This window comes from Acipenser ruthenus, chromosome 1 (genome assembly GCF_902713425.1).
Source record: "Acipenser ruthenus chromosome 1, fAciRut3.2 maternal haplotype, whole genome shotgun sequence".
NCBI classification, from domain to species: Eukaryota; Metazoa; Chordata; class Actinopteri; order Acipenseriformes; family Acipenseridae; genus Acipenser; species Acipenser ruthenus.
This window is the reverse complement of record NC_081189.1, coordinates 60863841-60876203: the sequence shown is the minus strand read 5'-3', so window position 1 is coordinate 60876203 and position 12363 is coordinate 60863841. Positions and strand designations below refer to the sequence as shown.

At 40.4% G+C, this 12363-nt stretch overlaps 1 protein-coding gene across 4 annotated transcripts in view; it reads right to left on the bottom strand.

The window, feature by feature from the left end:
- Positions 1–3543, bottom strand: part of LOC117420989 (tumor suppressor candidate 3-like) — a 109605-nt gene extending 106062 nt beyond the window's left edge. The window contains exon 1 of one of the 4 annotated variants that reach the window (XM_059026900.1): positions 3114–3543. In XM_059026900.1, the coding sequence (XP_058882883.1) occupies positions 3114–3227 (114 nt within the window). In that variant the 5' untranslated portion in view covers positions 3228–3543. The remainder of the gene's footprint in view (positions 1–3113) is intronic. The other 3 variants (XM_034034817.3, XM_059026911.1, XM_059026915.1) reach the window with 3 other exon arrangements.
- Positions 3544–12363: the final 8820 nt, after the last annotated feature.

Genomic DNA, 12363 nt, shown 5'->3' with positions numbered 1-12363 from the left:
TGAACAGAAGTGATATTAGTTATTTATTGGACATGCACAATCCATCAATTTGTGAAACTATTAAAACATGAAGATTGTCAAATATGTTTATATTGATAGAAATTAAATGCTTATATTACAAGCTTCTGTACAATATTTTATTTTAAAATAAAATAGACTGTAAATGTGTTTATGTATTAATGTATGTATTTATTTTTCAGTGAGCGTAGTGATGGGAAAACAAAACAAAGAAAAATAATAATAAAAAATAAAAACATCAGGGTATGAAACCGGGATCACCCTGCTGCAGCAGCAGGGTTAGAAACTCAGGTTCGCCAGCGGTGAATTAAATCTGATGAGGGCTAGTTGATGTCTGTGTGTCAGTAGTCCTCTGGACGAGTACTTAAAACAAATGTACACATATATGCTCACGTTCAGTGTTGTGTTAAAAAAATGCAGGAAAGGCAATTTTCTAACAGGGTGTAGCAGTGGTGAATATGCATTCATAATGCTTACAGAACAGTCACCAACGGAACTGAAACCTCCCTTCATCTCCCCTGCCAGCATTTTTGTAAATAGCAATACATGTACCGAACAATAAAATAAACATTGTATTTGTGTCATCAGTGTCAATTTCAGGTGGTGCTTTGTGGTCGGCAAGGTGACACAGCTGAGAGAATTTTCTTCCTCTGTCATCCTGTCTGGTGCTGTCAGTGTCAGTTTCTCAGCACACAGTACAGTAGTCGCTCAGTAACGAGGTGCAAACAGGTGATCGATCTGTAGCAGCGTTTACGAAGGTGCCTTGGTTAAAAAAAAAAAAATCTAAATGTGTGTATTTTTTAGGAAAATAAAATTTAAGCCTATTTTTTAGGGACCACAGCTGTTGTTGCTGATTCCAACTTAGGCATTTCACATAAGGACTAGCAAGTTTACAGCAGGACTAGCAAGTTTCAAAAAGGTACTAGTCAAAGGACTAGTACCACAGTATTGTTAGTTTCTAACCCTGAGCAGTGTTCCAGTTAGCCATCATGGGACAAGATGTTAGATGAGGAAAAATAACTGTAAAATGTTGTACACTGTTTAAAAAAAAGAAGAATATAATAGAAATAAACAAAAGCATATTTCGTCTTTGCTGAATTTGATGGAGCCTACTGTAAATATTGCGTGCATTTTGGTAGAAAAACAGTAAAAAAAAATTTTTTAAAAAAATGCAGAGAAACTTATACACAAGTCCTTTAAAAATCTGGGGCTCAGCAGATACAAAACTGAAAGAAAGAGCAAGAAAAATCTAAATTCCACAAAGCAGCAGTAATAATTGGCAATGATTTCTTATCTGTGATGCAACAAACGAAAACACCTGTACATCAGGAGTTGAATTCAGCTTATAGAGAAAGAGTGGAAAAACAGGTAGAAGCTATTTTTATATTTGAATAACTCCAAGCATTGCTTCTTATTGTTGTACTATACATTTCCTTAAAGTATGTTAAACATTTGTTGAGGTGAGGTGGGGTCACAGTAAACATTTTGTGTATCTTGAAGAATTTAGTGAACCCATCAAGCTACAAGGCTAGATCCGCCCCTGTTAATCACTAATTGATTGATTGTGTTCACTGTTAAATAAAACCAAAATCCTACAAGTTATATTCTACTTTTGTGTGTGTGTGTGTGTGTGTGTGTTTGTGTGTGTGTTGTGCGACAGGGAGGGGAAGTAGATATCAAAGAAGGACAAGTAGATTTTTCTATTTTTTGTCCTTGGGCAAGATGTTTTTTTTTTTTTTTTCAAAAATTGCACACCCCGCTATATTTTAAAAACTCAAAAAAATAAGAAAAAACAGCTTGACCACTGTTAGTCTATAATAATATATACTTTATATACCATGACCCAGTCAACTTCCTTAAGGTAGACAGAACCTGTACTGTACTTCCATAGATTTGGATCGGACCTCTCATTCCGGCTAGTCTAGTTTCCATCCCTATGTCATTAAACTAATTTATCTGAAATCCCCATACATTTACTACATGGTTAAGACGTTTCAAAGTTCAATGTATTATACTGTTCTTTTTATTCCTGAAAGAAACAAAAACTGCAAAACCAATAAAGTTGATTTAAAAACAAGTGCAAGCATTTTCATGTTGTGCTACAAGTGATACTGTCCTATTTCCCTTGACCTACATTATGTTGGTATTTTGTGAGTCACAGACCTTAAAAACATCATTAAAAACAAGCAAATAAAAAGGGCCCAGTGAAGTTGTTATATTTATTTTTGTAACTGATTTGTTTTTTCCTTGACTTTGGTTCTAGGGCCATTCCATAAAACTGCTATAGTTGCTGCGCTGGCTTGTAAGTAGTCCAATATTGATGAATTACCAATGTAACAAATTTACATTTCATGGAATGGTCCACTAAGCTAAGTGCACACCTTTCAACACTTGTCACTTTAATGTCCTTTTTAGGTTTGTGCAGAGTAAACAAAGTGTTACACAATCTCATGCATACAAAAAAAATGCATTGGAAAATGAGACCAAAAAAAAAAAAAAAAAAATCTGTACCAAAAATTAAAGGTGTTGGCCAGGTTGTGCCCCCTCCCCCAAAAAATACTGCCTATTTTCTCAATTGTGATCTAAAATCTTGGTAGTCATCACTTATTTTTGTACCATTCTGCCATACATTGGTATTTTTTTTTTTTACTACCAGTGATAGATAGATAGATAGATAGATAGATAGATAGATAGATAGATAGATAATTATAAAATATAATACAACCACAACAGAAAATAATATATATATATATTTTTTTACAATTATTGGTTATTTAATTGGTGCTACTACACCTCATATATATATATATATATATATATATATATATATATATATATATGCGCTCTGGTGTAGATTTTGTTTCAATGTAGCGTGTGTGCACTGCTATATTAGAATAACAAAAACGATTTATGTCATCACTGTGCAAATTAGTAATCCCATACAACAAGAACGTTTTAAAAACACACCATCCACCATCACCGAGCAGCATCATCATCATCATCCCGATGATTTAGTATGGGCGCTGTCTAGGGGGCTTGTTTTTCACACAAATCTTAACAATTATTATGCAAAATGAAAATGTAATACGAATTACTTTTTGTACCTCTTTTTTCTTCTGTCCACCTCCGAACTGAGCGCACAGCACCAGAATAAACAGCGAACATTTTATTAGCAGGTGCAGAAAAGAGCCTTTGTATTTGGACGCCATGTTTGCAGATGCTCAATGTACCCTTTTATCACAAACGCGACTGGTTACAGTGTTGCCCAATGAAACACCACTGCAGGGATTGTGGGGAATGTAGTTTAATGATGTGATTTCCTTGGAAGGTTTCCAGTGCAGTCTGGCGAGAGTAGAACTACAATTCCCAAAAGAAGAAAATTAATTTTGGCCGTCCCATTGACACAACATCTGTCTTGATAACCAATATGTCATATATCGGGTCAATTGCAACGAACATTCAGAGTACGCTACTTTTCTGACGATCATCCCCAGCTGCGGATTAAGTTCCAATACAACGAACAAACGAGTTGGGGATCAGCTGATCCTCAGGTTTAGTACGCAGCAGAGGATAAAGACTAGGTGCGTTCACGGTGATCATTATGCGCAGATTCTGTGCAGAATCTGATCAGTTCATAGAAGATCATTGGCTAAACTGGTCAGATTCTGCGCAGAACCTGCGCAGAATGATCTTGGTGAACGCACCCACTATCTCCAAACCTCAACTGCGGGGTGCGCTCACAAAAAACAATTGATTCCAGTTTGTTATTGTTCAAAGGATTTATGTGATTAAGCACTTGCATTTTTTATGCAAAAAAATACAAAAAAAAAAAAAATACAAAAAAAAAAAAAACACCTTATATGTGTAAAACATGAAGATAATACATTTTATTTAGCCTAATAGTTTTGCGTGGTATATGCACAACGTATTTATCTGCCTAATATATAAACAAAGACCATTAATCAGAGCAAGAATTGATCAAAGCTGTAAATGTAATCAGATAGGAAATCGAGTCATCCAAGTATATAAAGGTGTAATATTCATTGTATTCATACCAACGAAGTAACGGCTGGTGCTGGTGGTGGTGCACATAATTACTGGACAGAGAAGACACTTTATTTTGTCGAGCAATGCCAACAGTAATTGAGTGGAACGTCTGACCATCCTTTGCCCCACGATATACAGCCTAGTTACATCGTTTCTGCCCAATTTGCTTGCCTCATTAGAAGGAGCTATTGAAAGTGATAACATTGGGGTTTATGCACAAGAATTTGTCCCAGGAACACCAGGTAAGATTCACTGCAGTTCAGTCAGCATATTGGCTATTATTAAATGTAAATAGTGGTGTTACATTAACGGGTCATTCTTCACAGGTCCAGAGAGAGCCACACGGTGTGAAGAGGAAATACCCTGCGACAATTCCAATTCAATCATTCCAAATATTTTTCATAATCATCTCATATCTACATGTATTATAATTGTACATTTATTCTATACAAAATAGTCCAATACTGGAAGATTATTATACAATTGACCTTGCAGTACTATTTACTGATGCACCCTCTAAACAGATCAAAATAACACGTGCTAGTAATTTCAACTGTTTATAAGGTACACTAATCATCAGTAAATAATACATATTGGCATGTGTTTTGTAAAATATTTGGGTTGAGTTCTCTTTAGATTTTTCTACACTTTCCTGTAGGCGATTCCAAAGCGGGAAAGAAGGCGAGGCTGTGGAGCATAATTCCCTCGTGTCCCTGATGGAAACCTTCCCTCTGTCTGCCACTCATCCATTGAGACAGCATTGTCGTCTCTACTAGAAGGGAAACGGGCTCACACATCTTCAGAAGGAAGAATATTTTTCAGAGAGAGATTTCGCAGACGTAATACCAATGAAGCCTTTATTGAAAAAAAAACATTTATACAGGTCCATAATAAACACAACAGTGCAGGGCGATCACAATCAAATAGTGACCAGATTAAAAAATGAACACATAGCCACAAATGGTAAAATTTATGAGACTCTTTAGAAATTGTTTAAGATGCCTAGTTAAAGCATAAAGTGGTTTTCACACACAAGTGTCTGTTGTTTCTATATCACTGATTAGTGACTGAAAATTTAAATTCTCACACCCACAGGTTTTCATGTAGGTTGGTATATACTGTATATATACAGTATATATATATATATATATATATATATATATATATATATATATATATATATATATATATATATATATATTATTTTTATTATTATTTACTGTATTTCTTAGCAGATGCCCTTATCGAGAGCGACTTACAGTTGTTATAAAATATCACAGTACAAAGTATCACATTACAAAGTATCAAATTACAGAATATCACATTACAGATAAGAGCAGTTATATAGTACAGTAAAGTCAGTAGCAGATAAGTCAAATAAGAACAGAATAAAGAAGTAAGTAATTACATTTGAGTGACTTCGACTAAAAGCAGTTAACTTATAGTAAACATAAGAACATAAGAACATAAGAAAGTTTACAAACGAGAGGAGGCCATTCGGCCCATCTTGCTTGTTTGGTTGTTGGTAGCTTATTGATCCCAGAATCTCATCAAGCAGCTTCTTGAAGGATCCCAGGGTGTCAGCTTCAACAACATTACTGGGAAGTTGGTTCCAGACCCTCACAATTCTCTGTGTAAAAAAGTGCCTCCTATTTTCTGTTCTGAATGCCCCTTTATCTAATCTCCATTAGTGACCCCTGGTCCTTGTTTCATTTTTCAGGTCAAAAAAGTCCCCCCTGGGTCGACATTGTCTATACCTTTTAAGATTTTGAATGCTTGAATCAGATCACCGCGTAGTCTCCTTTGTTCAAGACTGAATAGATTCAATAGATTCTTATGTTCTTAATTAAGAGCAGTAGTAGAGTATGGCAAGGTATGGAGCAGTTCAGTACAAGTACAAGGTGATGCAAGTACTGGTACAATTGGGTGCCATATAATCCAGTATAGTCGAGAATTGTGAGATTTACAGATGCTGTCTGAACAGGTGTGTCTTGAGGAGGCGCCGGAAGGTGGTCAGGGACTGAGCAGTCTTGATATCTGTGGGTAGGTCATTCCACCAGTGAGGGGCAAGGGGGGAGAAGGAGCAGGCTCTGGAAACCGGGGGAGCGGAGGGAGGGTACCGCTAATCTGCCGGTGGTGGAGGAGCAGAGGGGGAGATAGGAGTTGAAGGGAGAAATAATAGTCTGGAGATAGGAGGGAGTAGAAAGTTCAAGACAGCGATAGGAGAGTTTGAACCTATTTGGTTTTGTACAGTGCAAATAAGTAGCTTTTTCTTTTCAACATTCAAATTCAATATAAACTCAACTGAACTGACAGTGTCAATCACACACTGTCTGAAATAAACCTTCAAGTGTCCCACTTACTTAAAATGCAAAAAGGAATTAAATGTATTTTAATTTGTGCCAAAGCAACATAATAATTAATACTAAATAATTATTGGTATGATTTTAACCAAGGCACGTGCCTCGGGTGCCTCATAGCTGACTAAGGCCGTGATATATATATATATATATATATATATATATATATATATATATATATATATATATATATATATATATATATATATATATATGTAAAATGGCAAATATCGACTGCACTTTGAGTCACATATCAGAAAATTATTGACCTCCAGGGACAATATTACCTGAAGGATAATTATTTTCTGATATATGGCAAAAAATGGCAGTCCATATTTGCTTTATGAAACCTTTCACAATTCGTGACTAAGAAAGAACAGGAAACAAAAATGACAGTGATTGGGAGAGAAATAAATATTGAAAATGGTGGTAGAAAGCAAAACGGTTGACACTTTATTTTTAAATATCGGAAAGGTTTTGATGTATTCAATTTTTTGCTGTCACGTTATTTACTTCCGCAGGAGGCGCGCCAGCAGTCAAGACACTCCGCCTTGATTGGGAGGGAAATAATCAGGCAGACCAAGCTTGAGGTTTAAAGATACTTAAAAGCACCGTTTATTGCTCTTTTTAACTCCGAAAAACTCAACCTGAGCAGCGGCGCTGTTTGCCTTAATATAGTTGCCTTAACTGGGCTCTGTTGTTGGCCAACTAAGGTTTCCCCTAATTAGCATGCTCCCCCCCAATCCCCAATCCCAGCTGTACTCAGTCAGCACTAACACACCAATCATACCACACTAATACACTACACAATACAAGGGACATCTAACTATGTGCTTGTCCCTCGTCCCATCCGCCCCCCCAGTCCACATCAGTCTTTGATAGCTGTCCCATCGCTACATTGCCACCCTCTTGCTGCTTACCGACCCCGGTGGTTGAACCTGGCGGTGGGGTCTCCAGTTTGGGTCAAAGGCGAGCTGGCTGGGTTGGAGGGATGGGAGTCCCCTCAGAGGAGTACAGGCTTGCAGGCGCCGATGAAATGCAACCGCAGGGGCTGCTGTTGCTGGGGCTACTGGTGTGGAACGTCGAGGGCCTCCCTGTGAGCCCCTGGTGGAGCACGCCAAGGTTCCTGCCCTGGTTGCCCAGCTTCCTGGGGTGCGCTGGATACCTGGTTTCCCCAGTAGGGCACGAGACAATACCGGTGCAGGACCAGGCAGCGACCTGTGAGGTGTCTTTGGACCTGGTACACAACCTCACCCAGATGCTCCAGTTTCCGGCAGGGCCCCACCCAGGGGCTGTCCAATTTGGGGCAATGGCTACTCCCTGTTTGGCAAGTGAAAGTTGATGGGGAGGACTCACCAGTGTTAATTGAATGCTGAATAACATGGATGCGGATGGCTTTTTCAGGCTTGGTTGTGAAGTGGTTGGGAAACTCGGCCAGCAGCGCCTACAGCTGGTCCTGCTGCTGCGGGCTAAGCCCCTCACAACTATGGCACCAGACTGCTTCCACTGCAGGCTTCATCCCAGGTAGGGTGGCGGATTGCTGCTTCATGCCGGTCTTCTGGGGCATAGTTGGGGCAGACGAGGGCTTTGAGGGAGGGGTGGTGTTCATGGTAACGGCGGCCTGGAAATGCTGTGGAGTTGGGGGCAAACCTACTAGTGTAGAGTGGGGGACACAGCAGGGTAGCTCCTCCTGGCGATGAACTGGCCGTGGCTCTAGAGAAGGTTGGCAGCTGGGGTTGTCCAGTACAGGCAGGAGTGGAGTGGCTGTTCTGGCAGGGGGCTGGCGAGGGAAAAGCTGCTGTGCCTGAGACCTGGGGGAAGACTTCAGCAGCATCTGACATCAGCTGCAGGGCTGTCTGCATACATCACGCCACCCCTCGGGACTTGGTCAGCTCCTATGAGGGTGGCAGTGCCAGGCCAGGCTTGGCAGAGGAGGTGATGTGCCCATGGCAGAGGTCAAGGGAGATGCTCGACCTCCTAAGGAAATCCAACCCGAGGATACAGCAGTCTTGCACCGTGGCAAGCCAAACTTCATTTCGAAAGGTCCGTCTAATGTAACTCGCAGTTGGCCCCTGCCTTCCTTGGGGACTCGCTCTCCCGTGACCGTTTTTAGCTGTACCGGTCACAGCTGTGGCGCCAGATGGTGGTTACTGTGGCTAGAGTAGCATCCTCTCTCATGAGAGGTGAGTTGGAGTGGCTGGTGAGGCCTGCTCGGCCTAGACTGGACTAACGAAACCCTGGTGGAAGATGGTGGTGGTTCCGGGCTCCGGTGCATTGGCTGGATCACAGGTTGGGGTCCAAGCTGTGTTGGCTGGGTCCCGGTCTTGGTCTTGGGTGGGGCCTGGACGGTGCTGTCTCAAGCGTTGTGATTTTGTGTCGGTGGTTGTCTGGTGGAGCCCGCCAGTCCGTCCTTGTGGTGTGTTGGCTCCCCAAGCTGTCCCCTGCAGGAGATGGACTCGGTTGCAATCGTCAGGCAAGGGGGCCCCCTACCCCTACTGGCTGGTTCCCCCGGGGTGGGCCATGGCAACGGCGGCAGCTTCGGCATGGGACCCTGGGGTGAAGTGGACTGTCGGTTCGCTGTGGGTGGCAGCATCCCGCTCTCCTCTGCCCTATTCTGCGGTGTCTTCTCTGCTGCAGGGGGTGACAGCAGCTCGGCTCTGGCAGGTGGCAGCCAGGGGAGTTCCAAAGCGATCCTCCTTGGTAGTTGAGAGTGCACTTCAAGCGGGGTTCCCGTCTCACGGGCTGCGGCTTCTCCAAAAGTGGAGTCCGGCTCTGGGGTGGACGATGAGGGGGATCCCGACTGGCTCACTGGAAAAGCAGCACTGTGATCCGCCATCTGGAGGTCCCTCTCTCTCACACAGGTATTTCAGGTTCTCAAATGCAGCAGTTTATTAAGCCGGGACACTTGACAGGCAAATCATGCTGCTTTACCAGCCAGTGGTAGAGCTACAATTGAGCAACGTAGTGCAACTCAGACTGTGAAAAATAAAAAAAAAAGGAAGTCTCAGTCCAACACACTATTTTGGCTGTGTGCTACGCCCAAACTAAGTGCAGTATTGGGTTTTCCTTCTTCGTTCCTTAGTCCTCCTTTTCTCTGACTCTTCTTGTCCGTTCTCTCCAATTCTCCCTCTCAGTTCTGCAGACACCTGCCACTGTCTTTCCTCAGCTACCTATTCCCTCGTCCAGGCCACGCCCCCACTGCACCAGCCACCTTCCCAAGCATGCATGGCTTCCTGCTCTTGATCCCTTGCAACATTGTTTTAACAATTTACCTGATTTGTGACAACAATGCTGAACCGGGTTGAGCTCCTGATTGGTGGCAATTCTTCCGTCTCTGATGTCCCTGAACACCTGCTGCAGTTGAGCCTTTGACTGATCACAGAACCTTCCAGAATGTGGTTACAGCAGATGCAGGGTCGTTACTATATATATATATATATATATATATATATATATATATATATATATATATATATATATATATATATATATATATATATTATAAAATAGCTTGGATAAATTAAGTGCTGTAATTGGCTGAACAAGGTCACATGACCGTGCGGTAATAATTGTCTTACCGCACGGCTATGAAATCATAGACCAACTTACTTACCTGATCTATCAATATTCCTATGCCTTAATAGTAACAATTATCTAAACAGTGTTTCTGTAGGTAAAAATGTAAACATACAACTGAAACAGCATTTAAATCACTCAACAATCTGTTTTTTTTCATCTCTGTCACTAAGAATTACAGAAAAATTGGCAAATATACGGTGGTATTTATTTAGTCATAGAACAGAACAAAGAAAACTCGGAGGCAAGCAGTAGCAGTAACACTATTCAAAAGCCATCTGAGAAATCACCACGCAAGTCTCACTCAGCATGTAATATACTGAAATCAGCATGAAGATTTAACATCTACTCTCGTGTAATGGAAATCATTTTTTATATGCAGCAGCGGCATCTACTTATTAAACTAAATATCGCCTTATAAAACTAGCGAGTATGCAATGTTTAAACTCGACACAACAGATACATCTCACCACTACCCTCCGATTTCAGAAGCATATTTAAAACAAAATTAAAATCTCTCCTGCTCTCTGCTGACACAACTGTTGGGCTTTTAAACAAGGTCGGGTTCAGCATAGAATTCTATATTTCTTATTTTTTTCCTTAAAAAATCTATTTTGTGTAATTATTTTCATATAAGCAAGAGAGAGAGAGAGAGAGAGAGAGAGAGAGAGAGAGAGAGAGAGAGAGAGAGAGAGAGAGAGAGAGAGAGAGAGAGAGAATAATAGATGGGCTTCAGTGAGTTACAGGAAAATAATTCCATCTAGGGTTTATGTGACATCAAACGAGACCGTTAGGTCCAGTAGTTTATAAACAGTCACAGAAACCCGAGATGGAATTATTTTCCTTTAACTCACTGAAGCCCATCTATTATTTTTTTTATAATACATGGATATTAGTATCTGTAATAAAAAAGACAATAAACAGGTGTTAACTGAATTTAATGAATAATAATAACGTAAATTAAGTCAATACTAAAGAATCTTAAATATAGTTTTCTTTTTGATAATTCAGGAACGGTAAATTAAGCTGGGGAGTCTTTTTAAGGAAAAGGTGTTTCAGTGGGGTATGCTTTTTTTTCTAAGTCGCTGTCAGAGTCAAAGATTATTTGTCTCGCTCGCTTGTTTGGTGCTTCTGTTGATGGAGGATGATTGTAAATCTTCACAGAGACAAATTTGTTAAAAAGCGCCTGTAAAAAACATGAATTGTGGTTGTTGTCGAGTGATTGAAAACGAGACATTTTGTGTTTGAAAGTTGTCTCGGGGTGCACAGGAGTCAAATATGGGTTAAAGATCAAGTATAATCTTCTAGACGAATATGCCATTTTAACATCACTACTGTGGTGTTATGCCTTTTTTTCCGAATGGCTCAGGATGCAAATATAGCCTTCATCCATGTATTATATATGAGTCACACAGTGATTTTTATCCCTGCAGCCATTCCAGCCGTTTAGTATTGAACATCGTAGTGGTACTCAAAATGGTAATGTGGACGGGCTATCCCGAGTACACTGCCTCTCGGTGCAATACACGCCAACCCATGGGTTTGAGTTGGGGTGGGGGGGGGGTTAAGTGGTGTAGTCACAGAAGGGAAGTAGGTAAGTCTAAGATTGTCCAAAGCCGTATACCTTGGTATTATGTAAAAAGTGTAGTAACAGCAGTATGATCACTAAATGTCTTCGGTCAGCTGAAAAGGGTGTTAGAAAAAATAAGCCTGTTACCTCGTCTCCAAAACCAAATCGTAATTCAAGCCATTGCCTCAATATTGTTGCTCTAGAAAGAGTGCAAAGAAGAGTGACCAGAATTATCCCGGGTTTAAAAGGCATGTCGTATGCAGACAGGCTAAAAGAATTGAATCAACTACGCGGTGATCTGATTAAAGCATTCAAAATTCTAAAAGGTATTGACAATGTCGACCCAGGGGACTTTTTCGACCTGAAAAAAGAAACAAGGACCATGGGTCACAAATGGAGATTAGATAAAGGGGAATTCAGAACAGAAAATAGGAGGCACTTTTTTACATAAAGAATTGTGAGGGTCTGGAACCAACTCCCCAGTAATGTTGTTGAAGCTGACACCCTGGGATCCTTCAAGAAGCTGCTTGATGAGATTCTGGGATCAGTAAGCTACTAACAACCAAACGAGCAAGATGGGCCGAATGGCCTCCTCTCGTTTGTAAACTATCTTATGTTCTTATGTTCTTAATGTGTTTGTTTTCCAGTTTAGCCAATAATAATAGCACCGAAATGGTTTAATAGATCAATTAAAAAATATATTCAGAGAAAAAAGGCACTCTACAGAGTGTTTAAAAGAGACCAAGAACAAAATACACAGAAAGAGTACTTGGAACTGCAAACACAAGTCTA